This window comes from Lutra lutra, chromosome 2 (assembly GCF_902655055.1).
Source record: "Lutra lutra chromosome 2, mLutLut1.2, whole genome shotgun sequence".
Lineage (NCBI taxonomy): Eukaryota > Metazoa > Chordata > Mammalia > Carnivora > Mustelidae > Lutra > Lutra lutra.
In genome coordinates, this window is record NC_062279.1 from 95,632,283 (window position 1) to 95,654,248 (window position 21,966).

The 21,966-nt window shown below is 38.2% G+C and overlaps 1 protein-coding gene across 1 annotated transcript in view; it reads left to right on the forward strand.

Moving 5' to 3' along the window:
• GRID2 (glutamate ionotropic receptor delta type subunit 2) overlaps positions 1–19,083 on the forward strand; it is a 1,463,802-nt gene extending 1,444,719 nt beyond the window's left edge. The window contains 2 exon segments of the mRNA XM_047717994.1: positions 13,258–13,498; positions 16,181–19,083. Of these exon segments, the coding sequence (XP_047573950.1) occupies positions 13,258–13,498; positions 16,181–16,603 (664 nt within the window). The 3' untranslated portion in view covers positions 16,604–19,083.
• Positions 19,084–21,966: the final 2,883 nt, after the last annotated feature.

Consider the following 21,966-nt stretch of genomic DNA (forward strand, 5'->3'; position numbering starts at 1 on the left):
CAAGTAAGTAAACAGTGCCATGCATAGCTCTCTTGCTATTATCACAGAAAAATTGCAAGCAGCTCGCATGAGCTTGCACAGGAACTGTGGGAGTCAACATCCACTTCATGACAGCACACCCCTGCCATTTCATTTTATCTCGACACATAGACACGTGGAAAGATAGACTATTCCCTTTATATCTGTTGGTAAATTTTCTTTCTAATAATTGCTGAAAACTTCACTCCAATACACAGTTAGTCCTGCTGGTGAAGAAAATAGATACATTATCTGAGGTAATAGATAAGTCTCATTAAGAAGATGGAATAGACTAATTCCTAGCATATCTCCCATGCGTGGGAAAACTAAATTGTGAAATACAGCAGTAACACATCAATTATCTTTTCTGCATGGAGTTAGATAGGTCTCACTGCTACTTTATACTACATTATGTAATTTTTTTATAAATAACCGTTTATGTCAGAGTACCCTAGTTTGCTGCCTCATAAAAAAAAAAAAAAAGGACAGCCAATATTTCTATTCCAAGTGAGACTTATTCTTTTAACTACTTAAGGAATCCAGGTATTCTATTTAAAATTCATGTTCCTACTGATTAACAAAGGCCCAAAGGGTGGGTGTTTGTTATTAGCCTAAAAACTAATGCTACACATCTGACAATATTACACTTTTAATGGAGCCTGGCTCTCACCAGTGAAAGTAAAGGTAATGATCAGCATTCATAATAAAGGTTTGAGAGATCCCGTGATAAATAATGACTTGTTATCACTTTGCTTTCAGTAGTTTGCCATGTCAGGTTATCATAGGTGAAGTACTTGAAAACAATTTCATTTCTTAAGTAGTTCAAATATCTCTCCCACATTCTCATTTGCATAATTTTTATTAGCAAATGTTCTTAATATGACTAACATCTCAGATATAGAAATTTCACATCACAGGAGTTAAATTAATGAAGTTTATAAATGAACACTTGGCTTATTAAAGGAAATGATAAAGAAGAGGGTTATTTGTTTAATTTGTGGACTGTGTAACAAAAGTAAAGCAATGACAATAAAACACCTTGTAAATTATAAAGTGGTATCTTAAAAAGGAAAATTTTATAGTTGTACATATCCTAGTTTTTAAAAACATCCTAACTACTGGGAGGGAGAAGAAGACACGTAAATTCTCTGGGTTCTGAATCTCAGACCAGTTCTATCCCAAACATGATCCAGAGAGAGAAAGAAGGAGGTCAGAAGAGAAATCCCAGAAAAACTGTTGGACAGGAAAGTCACCTGCAAATAACAGCCCTACCCAAATCGTGACACTTGCCTCCGTGCCCTATGGTTCACAATCCGTTTGTGTGAGTCTGTGCGGGCCACTATCACACAGTAACTGGAGGCCTATGCAACAGATCTTTAGTTCTCACAGTTCTGAGGCTACAAGTCCAAAATCGAGTTTCCAGCCAGGTAAGTTTCTTTAAGAGGCAGCTGTAACAACACGCACTCCACAACGCTGTTCCTAACCTCTCGTTCCAAATTCAAGGTTTGGTGACCCTTTTGCACAGTGCCTTTCATAGCCTGGCCTCTTCCTGGACACTGAATCACGTTACGGTAGAATTACACAGGAACACGATTACAGATAATCATCTAAGAGATGACTGGTGTTTTTTTTTTTCCCATTTATAGAAACATTATAGCGTGTTCAGATTCACAATGGAAAGAAATTAGAAAGATGAATTCACCTTTTAAAATGTCTGCAGTGAACAGACTGTTTTTGTATGGGTCTAGTCACTTGGAGGAAAGTTTATGTGATGTTACTGTCTTAACACTCTTTATTAAAAAATTGGAAACACTTCCAGCAGAGTCAGAATAATACTAAATGTAATATAATACACCTGGAAAGTTAGAATATAATTTTTTAAAAGGACTTTAGACTGTCCATCTAGGTAAAACGTAGTAAAATTACTTTCCTAAAGTTGTACTATTACTATTATCAATGATCTAACTCTTGGCAGAGAATTTTAATTGGTTACATTGACTTTGTCCACCATCTTGAGTACAAATAGACCCTGAGGTTTTTTTTGTTTTTTTTTTTTTAAACGTTATGTCGATATATATCCTCCAAACCAGGAGATGTTTGCATCATTAAAAAATTCTCATCGTAGAGTACCTACTACTCTAACAGCTCTTAGAATAATGAATTCCTTCTGCATATTTAAACTGTTAGTCAACTTATAAAAAGTTCAGTGCTTACGCAGATGTTCTGAGAATATTTGTTCATTCAAAAGTTTCCTTCTCCGTAATCTTCTCTCTCCTAATGCTGTGCCAAAGATCTTTATCATGATATTTATCCACTTACCCATAGCACAAACTTTAAGATCCCACTTATTTTAAGGCTTAGTTGTCAGACTCAAAGATATTAAAATATCCATAAAATGTGTATAACACACTAAGCAAAAAAAGTTTGACTTTATGGCCCTCTTTCATAAACATGTTTGAAAGGTCTGCCTAAGAAGATTTCGTACTGCCTGAAGAGTAAGCAGAGATGGTCACTGCCAGTTTGTCACTGAAGAAGGAAAGAATTTTTCCCCTTTACCCTATAACCCAAATATCACACTGAGCTTAAGGATGAAACTGACATTTTAAAAGATCACCAAAAGTGTTCTCTTTCCAATTGCAATTATGCCCTCCATCTCAGTGGGAGCCATCGTCAGGGTCTTTTCAGCTCTCTAGCATCTTTCTGGCCTGCTTTCATTATCCTGATTATCTAGTCATTTGCCGCCCAGCACTCATTTTATGAAAGATCATGTCTGCCATTTCTATAATGAGTGCTTGACTTTTACTGCCAGCATAAACACATAAAATATATAATAATTAAAGTTCACTAGTCACCAAAGTCTTGAGATCCATCATGTTGCTAATTTGATTTTCAAGCAATTGCTTCTCTGTGAACGAGGCTGATTTTGCCCTCTTAGGAGTCGCAAGACCTGTGATCAAAGGGGCTGACTCTAACCCTGAAGGATCAGTCTGAATGGGCACCATATACCAGGTTTCAGGCTCATTGTCAAAGAATGACACATCTATAAAGTCGAATGACTTTTTAGAGTCAACGAAAATCTCATCAACAGTTGAACCTAAAAATTGTTTAAACTGTTGCACATTTTTCAAAATAGTTAAGTGCTATTTAATAAATATTTACCTTTTACGGGTTACTGTTTAAACTAAGGAAAAATTTCATTGGGATAACTATGGAAGTATGCATCACAGAGATTGAAACTTCACAATATGTTGACTTACGTTGAGTAAGGATAAGGTTTCAAAACACCACTTCCTTATTTTGAACACACTGCCTTGTTTTGATAACATTGGCAAAGCCCCCTGAGTGCTTCATGATAATGAATTCATCTGACGTTTATTCTAATCGCACAGAGATTAATGAACTCATGTGATATTCATGGGGCTCTCCGGAGACATCAGGATGTATTACACAAAGTGTTATATTTGTGAATGGATACAATGGAATACCTGTTAGCCAAGGAACTTGAGTAGTCAAATCCTCAGTTAGTAAAGCAGCAGGAACTGAAGAGGCAGCATCCACTTATAGTGGGTTTTTTCAGGGAATAATAAAGACCTTGACAATGCATTCAAGAAAACAAAATAGTGCTGAAGCCAGAAGACCTCAGTTTGAGAGCCGACTGGATCAATTACCAGCCTTGTGGCCTTGGGAAATTTTCTTCACCTCTTAACCTCAATCTCCCCAGCTTTAAAATGAGAATTTAATAACATCAGCCTTTTTAAAGCCTTTTACAGGACTAAGGAATGGGGGAGGAGTGGTGCGATCAATTAATCAATCAATCAATATAATTCTCCCTCACAAAGTTATCTTAAGAAGTAAATAAAATGGTATGCAGTGTTTTTGATAAGTGCTTTGTAAACTTTGTGGCATTTGCATGCATTTACTATTGGCTTTCCTTTGGGAAATAGATTGTCTGGAGAAAGTTTACAGTTTATTTCCCATACACAGAAAAATGGATGCCTTAGGAAGACATCACTTTCTACATAAGGACATGGACACTATTTTCTTAATAAGAAAAGCATATCGGACCAATTAAACGGGTTACTGGACTATCTTTTTTTAAATCTGTTGGTGAGATATCAGGTTTGAAGCAATACAGGGAACTTCTCTTTCTTATGCAGGTCTATGACATACAACAGTCTTCCAGCAATAACTAAGTATAATTAACTCCAGTTCTGTTGATTCTGCCCTGGAAGGGGAGCGGGGCAGGTCACTTCACCTCACTAGACAGGAGTCAAATATGATCTCATCTCCCAGACCTCTTCCAGTACCAACATGCTGTCATTCTCATACAGCGTCCACAGTAATTCTTTACCAACCCGAACAAACTTCTTATTAGTTTATAGTACTTCTAGTCAAACATGGTTAAAACCATTTTATATCTTTTGATTAAAAGAAACCCCACTGGGGAGTCTGGAAGGTTCAGTTGGTTGAGTGTCTGATTCTCAATTTTGGCTCAAGTCAGGATTTCCTGGGATCGAGCCCCACATCAGGCTCCCTGCTCAGCCAGGAGTCCCTCTGCCCCTTGCCCACACTTGTGCTCTCTTTTGCACTCTGCTCTCCCTTTCTCTCTCAAATAAATAAATAAATCTTTAAAAAATAATAAAAGGAGCCCCACCTTTTCTGCTTCAGTCAGTTGTCTTACCTATTCTCAGTAAATCATAGCCACTGCCTGAAATTTCTCTTAGTATAATATTTGTTCACATCCCTCTGATTTCAAGATAAAACTTCCATCACCTAGAAAATGATTCAGCAAATAAAGACCTCAGAAGACAAACACCACATGATCTCAAATAATTAGGGCAGTCACTCTTTTGGCACATAGGCAGTCCCAGTCTCAGAGTGTAGGTCCAGATGTATGTTCCAGGATAATCAGAAAACCAAGGAAATCCAAAATTCACTTGACCTATTATACTGCCATTGTTAATATATGCTGTGTACCTCAAATGCGTTCTCAGTGTGATCAAATACAAAACCCACATATGATCACTCTGCTCATTTAAAGGCACACACAATAATAATAGGCATTACTACATATTGATTATTATATGTTATTAAGACAAGGTCAAAAGCACTGGGATAAGAGTCAAAATCTCTGGTTTTCAAACAGACTCCAATGCTTTCTAATGATGTAGCTTTGCCCAAGTCATTTAAGCCCTCTGAACTTAAATTCTCTGTCAGCGAAATGGAAACTTGTTGACTTCATAGAGTTATTTGCTGTGGGGCTCTATAGCTGGCCAGCAGCTAGCCAGCAGGCCAAATGCAGCTCAGACCTGTTTCTGTAACCACAAAAACACAGCTGACTAGGTGCCTCAGAGACCTTAACGTTCTGTAAGAATCAACCATCAGGCCCTTAGTTAAAATGTTCATTAACCTCTCACCTAACGAATGGTATTCATAAACCTGTTTGAAATGCCATATTCATCTCTGTGAGATCTTAGGCAATCTTCAGGGACTATATTGAAACAATGGGCATCGGGCTCAACTAGCTGGAAGAATTAGTTAAAAGTCCAGTTTCAACAAAGGAAATAGCTTCTGCTAGTCTATTTTGGGTTATTTGGTATTACTGAGGTATTATATGTAATCAATAAGTAGCTGTTGTATCTAATGTCACTAACCGATCATTAAGACATTTTGCTTAGGAAAAAAAAAGCCACCGATGCCTGATTCACAGGAAATGGACATAATTTGTTTTTACAACTCTGATGTTGAAGTCCCAATATCAGATATGCCAGTCAGAGCGCCACTGCGCTTAATTGAATACTAAATCCGAGCCTTTGATAAGTGCTTTTGCCTCAGTCCAAGTTTACCTACATTTCCCAAGCCCGGAATGAAAGAAATGATGAATGAATGAACAACCTATTGAGCTGACATTTTTCTGAAAATTGTCTGCATGCTATTATTAATTCTTTCTCAGTAACCATGGAGAGGAAATTTTTGTGAGAACCCAGCAAATGAATTTAATAATGTGGGTATTCTGGGCCAAAACAGATCCACTCAGTGTGTCAAAAATACTTTTTTTTCAGTTATTCCTGAATTTACTTCTCAGCGTTAAGTGACGTTACACATTAATAAGTGAGGAGACTCTATCCTAAATATCTTTTTAATTTGGGTTACATGTAACTCATAAGTGTGTAACAGATCAGGTAAATGTTTTTGAGATGTTAAAATGATGTTTTTCATCCTCACCAATCTCAGTGTCAAGCTGACTCAGGACTTTCAGGTTGAAGAACTGCCTGGAGGTCTCAGACCATAGAGTTTCTGTCATTTTGTAGCTAAAATTCCCTTCTACTATGATAGACCAAGAAGGCCTTGGGTGTTAGAGAGATATCTGGGAGACAAAAAGGAAAGCTGTGCCTCTTTCTGGCCAAAGGTTTCCATCAGGGGCAGAAGGTGGAAGATGAGCAGGTAGAGGGGCGTTGGGTAGAATGGGATGCACATGCAGGGTAGAGGGGTGATGCCTCCCTTACCATTAAGGTCTCTGAGGGGAGTTCTATGGGCACACCAAGCTCTGTCCCAGGAGAGAAGACCTGAGATGGTGAGAAGTCAGAACTGCACAGTCAGGAAAAAGCAAGGGTTCCATCTTTGGGCCCAGGCCTCTCTGGCTCCCATGAGGTGTGAACGCTTAGTTAGAGCACCTGGACAGCTTTTGGAGCCCCCTGCGGTGAGTGACAAGGTGGCAACACAGTAGTACCTGAAGGCTGAGAAAGAGTCAGGGGCTGGATGAAGAAAATGGCAGAAGCTGAGAAAGAGTGCCCTAGAGGTCAACAGAGAGGAGCCCACAAGCCCTAAGGGCACAGAGAAAGACGTTAGCCAACGTTAGGGACTTAAAGCCTCTGCCCACTTCAGCAATAGTCACCAATCAATATCTAAGGGCTGAACCCATCACACATAAAAGGAGAGCTGCCAGAGCCATCCAAGTACCAGCAAGAATCCAGCAGCTCCTTCCCCACAGGCCTCCCCTTATACCCCCCTACTCCAATGTAGGGGGTAAAATACCTTTTATAAATTCTGATGCCATCTCGAAAAAAAGCAAGGAAAAGGCAAGGAATCGGAAGTCTTGAGTAATTCTTGAGCTAAAGCTAGAGACATGTTAAATTATTAGATCAGATTAAATTTTAAATCATATTGAGCTAATTTTAGTTTTGTTCCCACCACTCAGCAGGCCCAGTCTTCCTGAAGAAGATCAATTAAGTTATGGAGAAAAAGTACATTTTCTTTGCACACCCAAATTGTAGTATGAATAAATTTGCAATCACTCTACAATTACATTGTTTGGTTTAGAAGAAACCTATTGATAACAGTTTTACTCAGAGTCTAACAAATCTGTGAAACTAAAAGAGAGAGCTTTTCTCTAAATAGTTACATATTAGAGGTTATGTAGGGTAACAGGGGAATGTGTTGGAAGACAGAACTGAACTCTAGCCCTAACTCGAGAATTTACTGTTAGTCACTAAAAAAGTCATCTTGTCTCTACAACAGCACTTCCCAACAGATGTATCTTAGATGAGGTACTAGAATATGGCTAAAGTATTGATCCCTTCAGCCTTCAAAACAGCCAAAGCAGAGCCAGGGGTGGCTGGAACCCCCTGACTTTCAGCTCACGCTACCCCAGTGTGATATATAAATTATTTTGGGGGGGTTGAATGGGATAATTTGGGGAAATTATTGTCCTATATGATTCCGTTTCTCCTCCATAGAATGAGTGGAGGGGAAGTGGAGAGATTTGATGATGTCTTCTGTTATTTCCATTCTAGTAGTTGATGCTTCTATGAATGTGGGGCGAGAATTCCAACTGCAGAAAGCGTCACAGGAGCTCCTACATACATGGCCCGAAAACAAAAATTCCTGTACTTAAGTGTTTAAACTCTCTGATTACCTCTATATTTGTTCCCAGAAGAAACAATCAAAAAGTCAGGTGTCATTTTTCTCAATTTAACCAGTATCGTTTTTACAGTTCAGCAGAGATTTACCTGTGGGTAAGAAAATTAGAAAAGAGGGGCACCTGGCTGGCTCAGTGGGTTAAGCCTCTGCCTTCGGCTCAGGTTATGATCTCAGGGTCATGGGATTGAGCCCCGCATCAGGCTCTTTGCTCAGTGGGGAGCCTGCTTCCCCCTCTCTCTCTGCCTGCCTCTCTGCCTACTTGTGATCTCTTTCTCTGTCAAATAAATTTAAAAAAAGAAAGAAAGAAAATTAGAAAAGAATCTATAGACTACATTAGTATTTAAAGGCAAAATCAAATTTGCCTATGTGGGATCAGAAATTTGCATTCATCTTTCAGCAACTTGTTTTTTTATAAATTAATTTGAAAATCAATTTCCAGAGCAGCAATTAAGAATTGTAAGTGATCAATAATTAGAGTAATTCTCACACACGAATGAGGTTGTTTTATCTTCAAAGTAAGTAAAAAGCTTTTCAAGATGAACACCTCAAACTTGTTGAATATTTTTATTTGAATATGAAAGAAGGCTCTTCTGCTTCCCTACTCACTTCCCCTGAAATTTGCTCATTTATATCAATAAAGAATCCAATGCATACAGAATTGATCTATTAGCCATTTTCAAATTGAAGTTAGCTTTTATGGACTGCTAAGGTTTTTGTGTTCAATGGAATGACAAATGTTTTAATACTTTTGGACAGAAAAAGGAAATGCAATGTTCTTATCAGTGAATCAATCATTCACTGATTCCTCTGGGAATATAGCTCTCCATTAAGAAATATGTACCAGAACAGGTGCAAAGAAAGAATGGTTGTCACACACCCTGATTATAATAATTCTAGCTTTCAAGTTATTGTAGCCTACAAAGTGGCAAGTAAAGAGCAAGGTGCTTTGTTTTCAGCTTCATGAATTTTCACAATGACTCTCAAAAGTGCTAAAGTATGGCTCTCACCACTCTGGAGTGAAAATGGCAGGAATTTTTCTGACTACACTCCAAGAAGAGGTTTCACTCATCCAATTGTTCACCAAGGCCTAATGTCCAACTTCCTTTCTAATAGTTACAGCACTGAGAAGTTTATACTTGATACCGTTCAGACCCACCACTTCGCTGTCATGGCCGAAATACATTGTTCTCTGTGAGCAAAGACTGCCATCTAGTGGCAATTGTAAATACAGCAAAAACAATCATTCCATGGAACTAAAAATCTGTACGCATTAAGAACTGTGCAACTAGAATCTTGCAATGTTACACACACACACACACATCAGTGATGCTCATAATTAAAATACAGAACTTTCCTTTAGGTATGATTCAAGTTTTAAAAGATGCCAGTGCTTTTGAACATTTGAGATATATTATATCCTCATGTATTATATAAGGGCTCATCCAATTTGTCTTTAAGGCGGTGCATCAGATTTTGCTAAGCTTCCTTTATCTAGTACTTAAATAGGTTTTTGTTAAAAGGCAAAAAGGAGAGTGTAGTGACACTTTTCTAATGGAATTTCCAGGAGCATTAAATTCTGCAGCAAAAATTTGTGGCAGAACTCTGAGTTTAGAAAATATTTTCATTCCCTTCCAACATTTCTATTCCACCAACCCTGTATTCCTAGACTCTGTTGTGGGCTACTCAGAGCTTGACTGAGAGATCCTACAATCGAGTTGTTCTGCCTGTCCTCCAAAATGGGGTGTCCGTGTAATGCATCTGTGCTTTCTGAGGTCGACCATACATAAAGACATCTTTGTGGTATGAGGGCAAATAGAGAAGTTTACTCACTCTTCCCCCACAGCAACTCCTACCCCCCAGCTTGCTGAACCTAAAAGTTCCACAATTAAATGAATTCTTTGGATTTAAGGCCCTTTCCTCCTATTAGCATCAAAATGGGTGTCATAGAGTATGTGTGTATACCTCAATGATCATTTTAAAAACCAAATCATTTTTCAGGTATAGAAATGATAGGGACACGTTGTGATACCAGATGCCACTGAGGAGACAGTAGGTGATCACTGGTTCCTGAATGAACATGGGAATGAATGAAAGAATAAATGAACATGAAACAGTATCACACTGTTGCTCAGGCCATTTTGGCTGAATGTGCAGTGTGGTTTAACATAAATTTCGTCCCCAAAACAATACCTGGCATGAGACCACTCTCTAAATATTTATTGACTGGATAGATGAATAGGAAGGAGTGGAATAAGTTAGAAAATTGCATCAGTGATAAGAAAAAGTAGAATCTGAGGACAGCATGCTTTTATCAAAAACCATGTTGAGCATATTCAATCAATAAATACTTCCCTGCTCTGTGTGAAGCAGGATGGAAGATGGTGAGTCCACATTCCAGAAAGGGGAACAGACAATCAAGGAACCACAAATTATTATAAATGGTGATAAGTGTTGTGAAGGGAAACTCTTCCACTTCTACAAACATCGACCTATATAGTTTGGGGAGCAGGAGGCTGGCTGGGAAACTTGGGTGCCCATTTTGTGCCTGGATATGTTCTCATTAAGCAAATGCTGCTATAGTTTCCTTTTATTTCTACATATACCTATAATCTCAAATTCAAGAATATTATCTTTTTAAGATTTAGTTTATTTGAGAAAGAAAGCAAGAGAGAGCTCGAACAGGGTCAGAGACAGAGGGAGAAGCAGGCTCCCCACTGAGCAGGGAGCCCCCAATGCGAGGCTCATTCCCAGGACCCTGGGATCATGGCCCAAGCCCAAGGCAGATGCTTAATCAAATGAGCCACCAGGCACCCCAAGAATATTTTTTTTTCGAGATGACTAAATTTTCCCTTCCAGGTATTCAATGGTGTTCTGATTCCCCAGCGCCTTTAGGTAGGCAAATAGCTAATGGTTTGCCAACATGACTTGAATATATTTGCAAATAGGCCAAGCAAGCAACTTTGATGCTGCGATTAAAGATTACAGATGTGTGTAATATGTAATGCAGTGCTGCTGATTTCCACGAGTAGTTGTTCCTACTATTTCTGTATGTATATACGTATGTATGTATGTATGTATGTATGTACTTAGTGAGCTCAGTGCCCGGTGTGGGGCTCATACTCATGATCCTGAGATCAAGAATCTCATGCTCTACTGACTGAGCCAGCTCAGTGCCCCATGAAGGCACTATTTCTCAAGTGTATTCTTCAAAACTCTAGCTCCATGAATTATTACTATATATTATTACAGAAGAAAAAAATGAAAAAAGAAGGGAAGTTAGGTAATTTGGGGAAATGCCGAATTAAACAAAATCATACAAGTGTTCCTTTCCACAGGTCTTCTTAGAGCCTTTAATATGCTGACTTCTTTGTAAGTTTCTGAGAGGGTGTTTCTCAAAGTTAATGCCACAAAACCCTTTTCTTGCAGAATCTCCTCTAGGAACTAGTGTCCCGTGGAACATAACTTTTAAAAATTCTGGAAATACAAATAACTTTGAGCAGAGGCAGGAATAAGGGTGAAATGTAATCCATCAATATTCATAATCATCTTGGTTAATTCAATTAATCAAATTAATTGCACTTCTTGAGCAACCCTCCGAAGCAACAGAGCTTTAGACAGAGCAAAATCATAAGAGAGGAGAAGTCCAAGTTATAAGGGAAGCACCAGTGCAATGTCCATCCTAGGGTGTCAGCTGAGGTACTGGGGATGAGACCAACTCTCCCTCACAGCCCTCAGGGCTGGACTTATTCCTGGCTGACTCAGGTTGAATGTTGACCGCACCCCTAGCCATTATCTTTTAACTCACTCTTAACACAGGGATGACATGAAACAGGTAAAAAGGCAATGCACCACCCAAAGAGTTATTTACTTTTTCCGAATAGACATCATTCTCCTATCTAAGGTTTTAAGCAGTGTCTCCCCAAATAACCCAAGACCTAGGGCAAGAGGAGAAGTAGAAGTCCATATATCCAAAGGCTATGTGCAAATTATAAGTTGAGCTAAAAACTCTTCGATAAAATATGTTCAATCCTCTTATCTTGACAAATATACCTTCATGCCCATAGGAGGTCAGGTCTGAGTTTCTAATTTGTGACTAGCTTGGAGTATTGCACTTACCTGGTGGCCCAGTGAGACGGTCCCTGCCCCCCTCGCTTCCACCTCCAGCTCTGTCCTGCCCAGTGAAGGATCACCTACACGAAGGTGTACCCGCCTGAGCTCGTACATCTGAACTCGGTCCACACTCTCTGAACATCCCTCTAGACACTGCAATGCCTTTGCAGCTGTGAGATCTGCCCTCAGGAAGAAATGTGTGGGATAAATTTTCCCAGGTCCTGACGGAGCTCTCTGACCATTTAGGTGGGAAATTGGTGGGAACTCCTAGGAACCCCTGAGGACGGTGCACACTCTGGACAAGTTCATGGCCATTCTCACCCTCTGAGGGGGACACACCTAGGGGAGGGCCAGAGGTAGGCTGGTCTAGGGTAAAGCCTAAAGAGTATTTGGAAATGAGAATAAAACCTCTATGAAAAATCACACTTTAAAAAAGCTGCAGCTTTGCAGCTGGCCCCAGACTCAGGGGGGAAAAAAAGGAGACAAAGAAGGGTATTTCTTATTTGAATTTAACTACTTCTAAAAGCCTCTGGTCAACTTTTCTTCTTGTTCTCCAAGGTAAGATTATTTTCCCCTTTGGCATTGAAAGGGAAACTACATCAGTTGTGTGAAAAACCAAAAATGATGTATTTTATCAACTTCAAACTTGTCCCAGGGCTTTCTCCCACACTGTGTTAAATAATAGAAGACTTTTTAATTGAATTTCTTTGTGCGTAACATATGCTGGGCGACATTATGCCAGCATCTCGCTCTAAGCAGCAAAGCGTTCCTCATAAAAGCGTTAAGATCCAGAGCGTCATTCTGCATGGAGGGAGGGAACACAGAACTGTAGCAGCTTGAAGTCACATAAAAACAGTGCCTCTGAAATGTAATTGTAAAAACACATTGCAAAAAAGTGGGGTGGGGGGGTATGGATATTTAGAATTATAGAATAAAATCAAAAAAAAAATAAAAAAGAAGAACAGGAAGGAAGGAGGGAGCAAGAGAGGGTACAGAAGGGAGAGAGGACAGCCTGTGGCACACCTCTGTCTCTAAAGTCAGAGCAATAACGTTTTCAGTGTCCCGTCAGTCCATCTGCAGGCTAAATCTGTACGTTCATTTCCCCTTGACAGCCGCCATCCTTTAGCGGTGGGATTATAAATGGTTGTGTTGTGGGCCGAAGCAATAACGAAGTCTGCACTAACACACGGCTGTGTCCTTTTTCCCAAGGATCCTGGAGCTTCAGCAGAACGGTGACATGGACATCCTGAAACACAAATGGTGGCCAAAGAATGGCCAGTGTGACCTCTACTCCTCAGTGGACACAAAGCAGAAAGGAGGTGCCCTGGACATAAAGAGCTTTGCAGGAGTCTTTTGTATCCTGGCGGCTGGAATTGTCCTCTCCTGCTTTATAGCCATGCTGGAGACCTGGTGGAACAAGAGGAAAGGCTCCCGAGTCCCATCGAAAGAGGTACTTGATTGAGTGCTTCAGCGCTCCGTGGAGCCAACAAGTGGGTGGTCTTTCCAGGGAGGGTAATCACCAGGAAGAGGATAATGGGTTGGGGGTGGTCCTTGTTTCTTCTTACCTGGAATATTGAAAATGAATTATTGATGAAATATAAAAATCAGTAATGCCAATACCCATGACCATTTTAGGACATCCCAGATAAATGAAGAAGAGACTTACAGTGTTTGAAAAGACTCATTTCATGTGCCATCAAGGGCTTTAAAATTCTGCCAAATCTCAGGGTAGACTTTCATTCGGTCATTTTCTTAAAGAGTGATTCCCTTGAATTCCAGTTCACAAAGATGCTTGTCATCTTATTTCAATAAGTTGCTTAACTTAGAGGTAAATTATTTGTATCTCTAAGATTCAGTCTAGACTATACAATGCCATAGGAAAATAATAAAAATTTGTCTCTTTACCCCCAGTGGCTCCTTCCTTCTATCTGTATGTAGACCTATAGAAGGGATTTATGTTTTTAGTTCTTTGATGACTCTAAGCTTAATAAATCCATAGAGTAGAATCATCCAGGATTAAATTTTTAATAAAATTAAATTAAAATTTTTTCAGAGGCCTGGAAGAATAATTGCAGAGTCACACATAATATCTCGTTGAAAGTAGTATGTGCCTTGTTTTCATCAAAAATCATGGAATTTACAAATTAGCAGAGAAAACACGAAGTTAAAACAAATTGCTTGATTAACTTATCTTTTTTCTACTGGACCAAAAAGGTGGAAAAAAATTTTTTAATAATGAAATCATATTCATTTACTAAGGTTTCACAAATTGAAATGGAAAACGACCTGAATTTGTTGTGTGATTTGATCTGCTGGATAGTTTCAAAGGACAGTTTGAAACTTTCAGTAACTAGACCTTGGCTAACTGATGGTTAGAGCAAATCCTGAGAAGATCTGTTTTAATGCACAAATAAAAATGACTTCTCACATTCATATGAATTTTTACATGTTTATATTCTTTTAAAACAGATTTTTTTCTAAAGTAATCTGAGAATTCCTTTCTACTGCCTTGTATGCAAAATTGATCAGCAGCGTATAGGAAAATAGCAGCGTAAGGAAAAGCTTGGCTTACCAAAGATAAAACTTAGCTTCTTACCTATCTGAATGATCATATATTCTAAATTAGCAGAGTATGAACTAAAAAGCAGGTTTCATTGTGGTGTTTTCTTTATGGAATAAGCTTCTGAGTTCTCTATAGACAGTGATTCAATGCAATCTCTATAGACAGTGATTCAATGCAAAAGACCACATTAGTGCAACATTATAGCTGAGATTTCATATTCTCAAAAATCTGGAAATTAAGGACTCCCCAAGCTCCTTATATTTTGAATTACTATATATGATATTAAAATTTTGCATTATTATATCTGTTGATGGATGACTACATTACAGTTGCTGTGGGAACCATAAAATTATATCTCTCAACCCTCTAAAGTCTCAGTGATAATATTGCATTAATGGATATTTTTTATTGGGTTTTAAAATGAGAAAGGAAAAGGAAAAACAGTGATGCACATCAAAATATTTTTCACTGAGGAGCACTATAATAGCACAATGAAAAAAATACATACTCCATTCTAACTCATGACAGCTAATCCAGATCTATGAATAAATATTTTCTCTTCTTATGATTAATAGGTATTTTTAAATCCTCATGAATTTAATTTATTGAACTTGGCTATAAACATGACTGATAAGAAACATTTTTTTTCTTGCCAGTTTTATTTTTCAAACATTGGGCTTTAATGCTCACTTTAAGTGAAAATCCTAAGGATTTATGAATTGGTTTCAACACCAGAAATCTGAGGTTTCTCTTCCTTTTCCTTTATTAAGTACCTTCTTACTAAGTCTCCATTAGCATAGCTCAAAGCATCTTTGGTTTAGAGGCCGTTTAGCATAAACCTGGCCCTAGACCAAAGCTGTCATTGGCAGGTCATGACTCGAAGAGGTCTCTAAAGGTCTCACTGACCTCACAATATTGCCTCATTCAGGTACTAAATAACTTGAGTGTAATGACATCCCTCAATTAGAAATGGATTCTCTTGTGTTGAATGTTGCTCTCTCTGAATAATCTCACATCTCTCTGGCCTGAAGAGAAATAACCCTTTAACAGTCACTAACACTTCAATGTGAACTAGCATGTCGTATCACTTCCCACCAAGAATGGAAAGTTAAGGTTAGGGAGGGAATAATAGAAAAGAACAGAAACCCAACTTGGAGGGAGACACCTTGAAAAAGGAGGAAGCACATGGAAAGAAGAGGTGTGGAGGGGGAGCAAGTTGTTAAAACCATATTTTTTATTTGTACAGCTTTGCCTAGGTCTGTCCCTGATCTCATAGAAGGCAATCGCTCCCCTATTTTTGTAGTTGCATGTGACATGTAGAGAACTTTTTGTGCAAGAAAAATATTTATTATAGAAAACCTTATTTCAGAGTCATATTTGTACCCCCAGAACCTAGCACAATGCCTGGCTCATACTAGGTGCTCAATAGAGATTTGTTAAATGCATAAATCCCAAAGTTCAGTTGATTACCTATCATGTTTGCTGAACTACTTTTTTTTTTTTTTTTTTTTTTTTAACCATGGAAGCTAGTACTGATGAGAACCTTATCTTCTTTTTCTTCATCTCCAGGATGACAAGGAAATTGACCTGGAGCACCTCCATAGACGTGTAAATAGCTTGTGCACAGATGACGACAGCCCCCATAAACAGTTTTCCACCTCGTCAATTGACTTGACCCCTCTGGACATTGACACTTTGCCAACACGACAAGCACTGGAGCAAATCAGTGATTTCAGGAACACTCATATCACCACAACAACCTTTATCCCAGAGCAGATCCAGACTCTTAGCCGCACACTATCAGCTAAAGCTGCCTCTGGTTTCGCCTTTGGCAACGTGCCCGAGCACCGAACTGGCCCTTTTAGGCACAGGGCACCTAATGGGGGCTTTTTCAGGAGTCCTATAAAAACAATGTCATCTATTCCTTACCAACCAACTCCTACCCTGGGGCTCAATCTGGGTAATGACCCAGACCGAGGCACCTCCATATGAGCATCCAACAAAATCTCTTCACTGTTTCTTTCGTAGGACTCCCTTTGTGAGGAGCAACTGTAATATTGTGGGACTAACATGGATGTAACATTTAAAAAAAAAATCAGGATTATTAGTAACAATTCTAGTTCCTTCTCTCCACCTTCTCCCTCTTCTCTCTCTCTCTTCTATTTCTTTCTCTTTTTCCCTTTCTTTCTGTACATGTCCCTCCACTTTTTTTCATTACTCAACTTGTTCCCCCAGAATATAGTGTACTAGGATCCTATTAGTCCGCTTTTCATATACTGTACTTCAAGTATAGGAAATGTGCACTGAGTATACTAAAAGTATATGCAGGATTAATTTTATGTAAAGGCCTCTTACATAACATTTCTCTATTTTTAAAACTATAATTGCAATAACTTCAGTCTTTTTACATTCTTCTGCTGCATCCATACAACGCTCCACTGCTGTTGAGTGTCCTTTAACTGTGGACCAAAGGCAACCCCTGCAGTGTTTATAAGATAACTTCAAGACCATTCAGGCCACATAATATGAGAATGCAATTTTGTAGGATTACAAAAAAAGCCATTAATATGCCAGTCAAGACTACAGTTAAAACTACTCTCGCACTGCAACAGTGCATATGACCTTTATGTGATTGTACAGTATTAAAAGTTTTTTCTTATGTACAGTAAACTTTATCATATGGCAGAAGCCTCTATTGTGTTAAATAAATTAGTATCTCATCTATATATACATATATATGCACTTATATAATGTGTATATATATTGAAGGGCGGCCATTGCTATTGCAATTCATTTAATAAAGCTTTAGTTTAAAAAAAAAAAAGCATTGTATACAGGAGCTATGTATAGGGCAGGGGGTCTTTTCAGTTAGAAAAGGCAGGTTGCTTTAATGTTCTTCTGACTCGCATTGTTTGCCAACAGAGAATATTTTATACTTTTGTTATTAAAACATCCAGGGCGATTTAATATTTGTTCCTAGATGTAACTCCTTTGAGTAGGTTTTGCATTTGTTACTCAGCAGTGTATAAAGCTAACCTTGATAATTTTACTTTTAATGAATTATCTAAGTGGAAAATGCTATTAGCCGGACCACATCCACAGCAGCACATAGAGTGAGCCCTAGAAGAGTTGAAACGTAGATCGTTGAAGGTTAATAAATTCTCTTCCAAAGCAGAAAGCCAATCGATACAACTGTAGTTGGGGAGAGGTGGGAGCCCTTAAGAAATATTGATGTGGCCTTAATTACTGTCCTACATTACCCTAAAGAAGAAAATGTTATGACCATACTGGGCTCTTGACTTAACCCTCCCCCCCTTTTTATTCAGTTCTATTTGGAGGAGTTATGTATTTTTTACATTCGTGCCAAGTGTATAGGAAGGTGACAGCAAACACGGTGGCTCTTTGTGCACAACCCTTTTAAAGTAGCATTCTTACCTATTAGAAATAGAGAATGAACTTTGTTTGTAACCCTTACATTAAAATGTGGTAAGTAGGAAGCAAGAACTTATCCTGTGTTTTCACGCAGCCATACACTTATTTTAATCTAATTCATTCCGTAGCAAGGATTGATATAGGAATCAACCTATGTGATTTGCTTTAGGAGAAATTAAAAGGTATATTCTTAAGGTATATTATATTTTGATGCTAATTCTGTTCTGGGGAGCATCTTGTACTGTCACTGTTTTTGTACTAAATCTTCAAATATTGTCTACTGTGTAAGGCAGAAAATTTTCTTATCATACAAAAACCATTTTGTTTCCAGGGTAACAAGTACCTAAGTGCATGCACGACTTGTTTTCCCTTGTAACACTCATGATCTCATTCACAACTCTGATTTAAAAAAAAAAAAAAAAAATTCTTTACAACAAGCTATATAGGGACATACCAGATGTTGCCGTGATTTTAGCTATCAACAAACTGTTAACCATGTACAATATTTAAAATAGGCCTATTTTGATGTATTGCCTATTATACAAATACACAAAACACTTTTTGGAGGCCTCAGTTATGAGTGGCAGAGCTTTCTGTGTATAATTTGTCTAAATAATTTGTCTAATAAAAATGTTTTCTAAACTTGCTCTCATACCATTGAAGTCTTAACTATAAAATTTGACAGTGCTTACTCTCTCACAGCACGAACTGAATTTTTCTAAAAATTTATCTTGAGTTAAGTAAAGCATGAAACACATGACGTTTTACTAGCAGAACTATGCCAAAAGGAGTGGCTCTCTAAAAACAGTACTGTGTGTGTCTTAAACCAATGAAAGACTGCCTTTCTGCTCTTTGAAACAACTGGAACCAACAATATATTTGTTTTGCTTCACATATATTTCTATTTGTGATGTCTCTGTGAGCACTCTTTTTGGGAGAGAGTTATCCTGATTCATTTAAGCAATGCAACCATGATAAGGATAAAAGGGTGATGGTTTGTTACATCAAAGGAAGGAAGGAAGGAAAAGAAAGAGAGAGAAAGAAAGAAGGAAAGAAAGGAAGAAAAAGAAAGGAAGGAAGGAAGAAAGAAAGGAAGAAAACTAAGTGTATTTAAACTTAGAATTTATGTATTAATGATTGTTTTGTTATTAGGGAAATATTTGTCATGTTGAATCTATTATTTGAAAATTAATGACTTCAAGATTATTTCTAATACAGTGTTATTTTCCTCATTTGAGCAACAATATTTTTGTCTAGCATTTAACTCACTCAGTGAATATATATCTGAAAATATATTTAATTAGATTAAAATCTTTGCTGCTCTAAAATTCTATTAAAAGTGATTTTTTTTTTTTTTAGATGTTGGAACTATGAGGAACTATACAGATCTAGACTCTGTCTCTGGTTTTGCAAATAAGAGACTATAAGATGCTTGCCCAGATGTTTGACAATCTAAGACTTAAAACTGGGTCCTTTTTAATTATTATTATTATCTAACTCTGCCATGCTTCAGTCATATCCACAGGTCCTCATGGGTTTAAGTGCAGGGATGGCTCAGGGACAATGCCTCCATCCAGTCCCCTCCCCAAGCCTAGGCTGCAAATCTCTAGGAACCTTCCCTCCTGTCGCGGCCAAGTACAGCACGTGAATCAACTTCTCAGGCTACTTCCCCAATGTCAGAGCGTGGGGCAGACCTCAGGCCAGATCCTGCTTCTCTCTAGTGCTACTTCCTTTAGCCTATCGTTGGCCTGTTCACACCACTTACACCAACCTTGCTATTTCGAAACCAGACAAATACCTTATATCCATGTAATTTTATTCTACACAGATGTTGAAATTTTTCCTTTAGTGAATCATTAAGAGAACTGGTTGTCACTGTCAACCACATCAGAACTTATGCACAGGTTTTGACTCAGTCATACCTTAGAAAATTGTAAGACCTCCTTTCTTCCCTCATGCATATCAAGCTACATACAGGCAATTTGTTGTTTTCATAATTATGTTCTTTTTATCTCTTTTAATTTGGGATTGGTTGTCAACTGAATAAATACTTTAAAAAATAGACCTTGCTAAATGGTACTTTGGTTCATCAATTAAAAAGAAAAAAAAAGATGAGATGATCACTTAGCCTACCTAATACCTTCCAAGCCACATGGATAACAAACTATTAGTATTTTATAATCAGAAATTTGGAGTGGAGAAACACATTTGGGACTATGAACATAGTAAATAAGGCAGAGCTAAGAACTTTCATACTGGTAAACATGGAATTTATGCTTTTATATACGTCTCCCGATAACTGACAAAATATAATGATCTCACTAAAAACTGACTTCTTTCTAGAATGTTTTTATTTCTAAAAACAAATCCTATTTCCAATCTTTGTGATCAGATATTAATAAATGACTAACAAATGTGGCCATAGATACCATTTCAACAAACTGTAGTAAATACCGTCTCATCAAGTAGCATATGAGCTCCCTTGGATGGAAACAACTTACCTAGCCTTGAAAAATCAGGAAATAAAGTTTGCTATATTTGACAGGCTTAATTCTATCATTTGTTGATTTATTTATTATTTTATTCTCTTAGTGTTCGCTCAAAACCCATTTTGTGGAAGACACTGTGTTAAGCAGTCACACACGGCGCAGATGGACACATGTGCTTAGAAATGGGTCTGGGTGTGTTCCAGTACCCAACTCTTTCCTTGTCCCACATCAACACACAAGATACAGAGGCCACTAACAGACTTTCTGAGGAGGTGGAATGAGACACCCCAAGACCCTGCAGTCCTCTTTGGCCTTGGCCACTCCAAGTCCCTGGGGCAATCCCTCCTAGTAGTTCTCGTGGGCTAATAGAATCTATCTGCTTTGACCCAGATCACCTCCACAAAGAAGACTTGGAGATTTCCCAAGATGGCAGACCATGAAATCTTTTCAGAAATGTGAAAATTCCCATAAGCTCCAGGCAAACTCTTAACCAACCCCTCCTCCTTACCAACAACTGCATACCTTTCAGAGACGTATGCCTACCCTCAGATATCCATGTCAGGATGATATGGACCACAAGAACTCATTTTCTATCCCTGCAGGTCTAATCACTTGTGATAGAGCCCCTCAGTGTTTAAATTTGCTTCAAAGGGACTACACAGTGAATCCCTTTTAGGTGATGTTTCAACTTGTATAAACTTTTATTTGTATTGCAACTAAGATTCCTGGCTACCTTTCCTGTCACCTAAGATGCAGGAGACAGTGTGACCTATGAGCCTGATGAGTATATATTAGGGTTTTTACAGGAAGACAAGCCAGGAAAACAGCCTCCAACCCACACACACTTCCAGAAGAGTAGAAACTTCATGGTTTTGCTCCCTGTGTAGAGATCCAAAGAGGCACAGAACAATTACAGCACATAATGATTCCCCCTCCATGAGGGTAGAAACGGACTAAAGGAGCAGTCGCTTGTTTTCTCACCTGAATTTCCCAAATTTCCCTGGTTTCAATCTTTCTCATTTGTTTTATTGCCATGTAATCTTAGTAACAGAGCAAAAATTGTTGAAATTTCAGAATTTTTTTTCATTATCTAAAAGCTCTTCCTGGACTTGTTATTACACACAAGATAGGACCAAGTGTCACCTCTTGACTAAGTTTGCACACTTCCTAGAATTTCCTCAGAGTGGGGGGAAAAACCGGTTGTGCTATTTGGACATGTCATTACTTATCCTATGCTGTAGGAATGGCTGTCTAGCCTTCAGGAGGAATGAGGGCCTGGTTTCCCTTTGGAAAAACCCTATAGGTTCTTGCCTCAGAATTAGCAAAATATTTCAAAAGTCTCAAACGATCTGCAATGAAATGGAAAATTCACACCATTTTCAGGATGACATTAATTCACATTAATTAAAGACTAATTAAGCTTTCATAACAGAT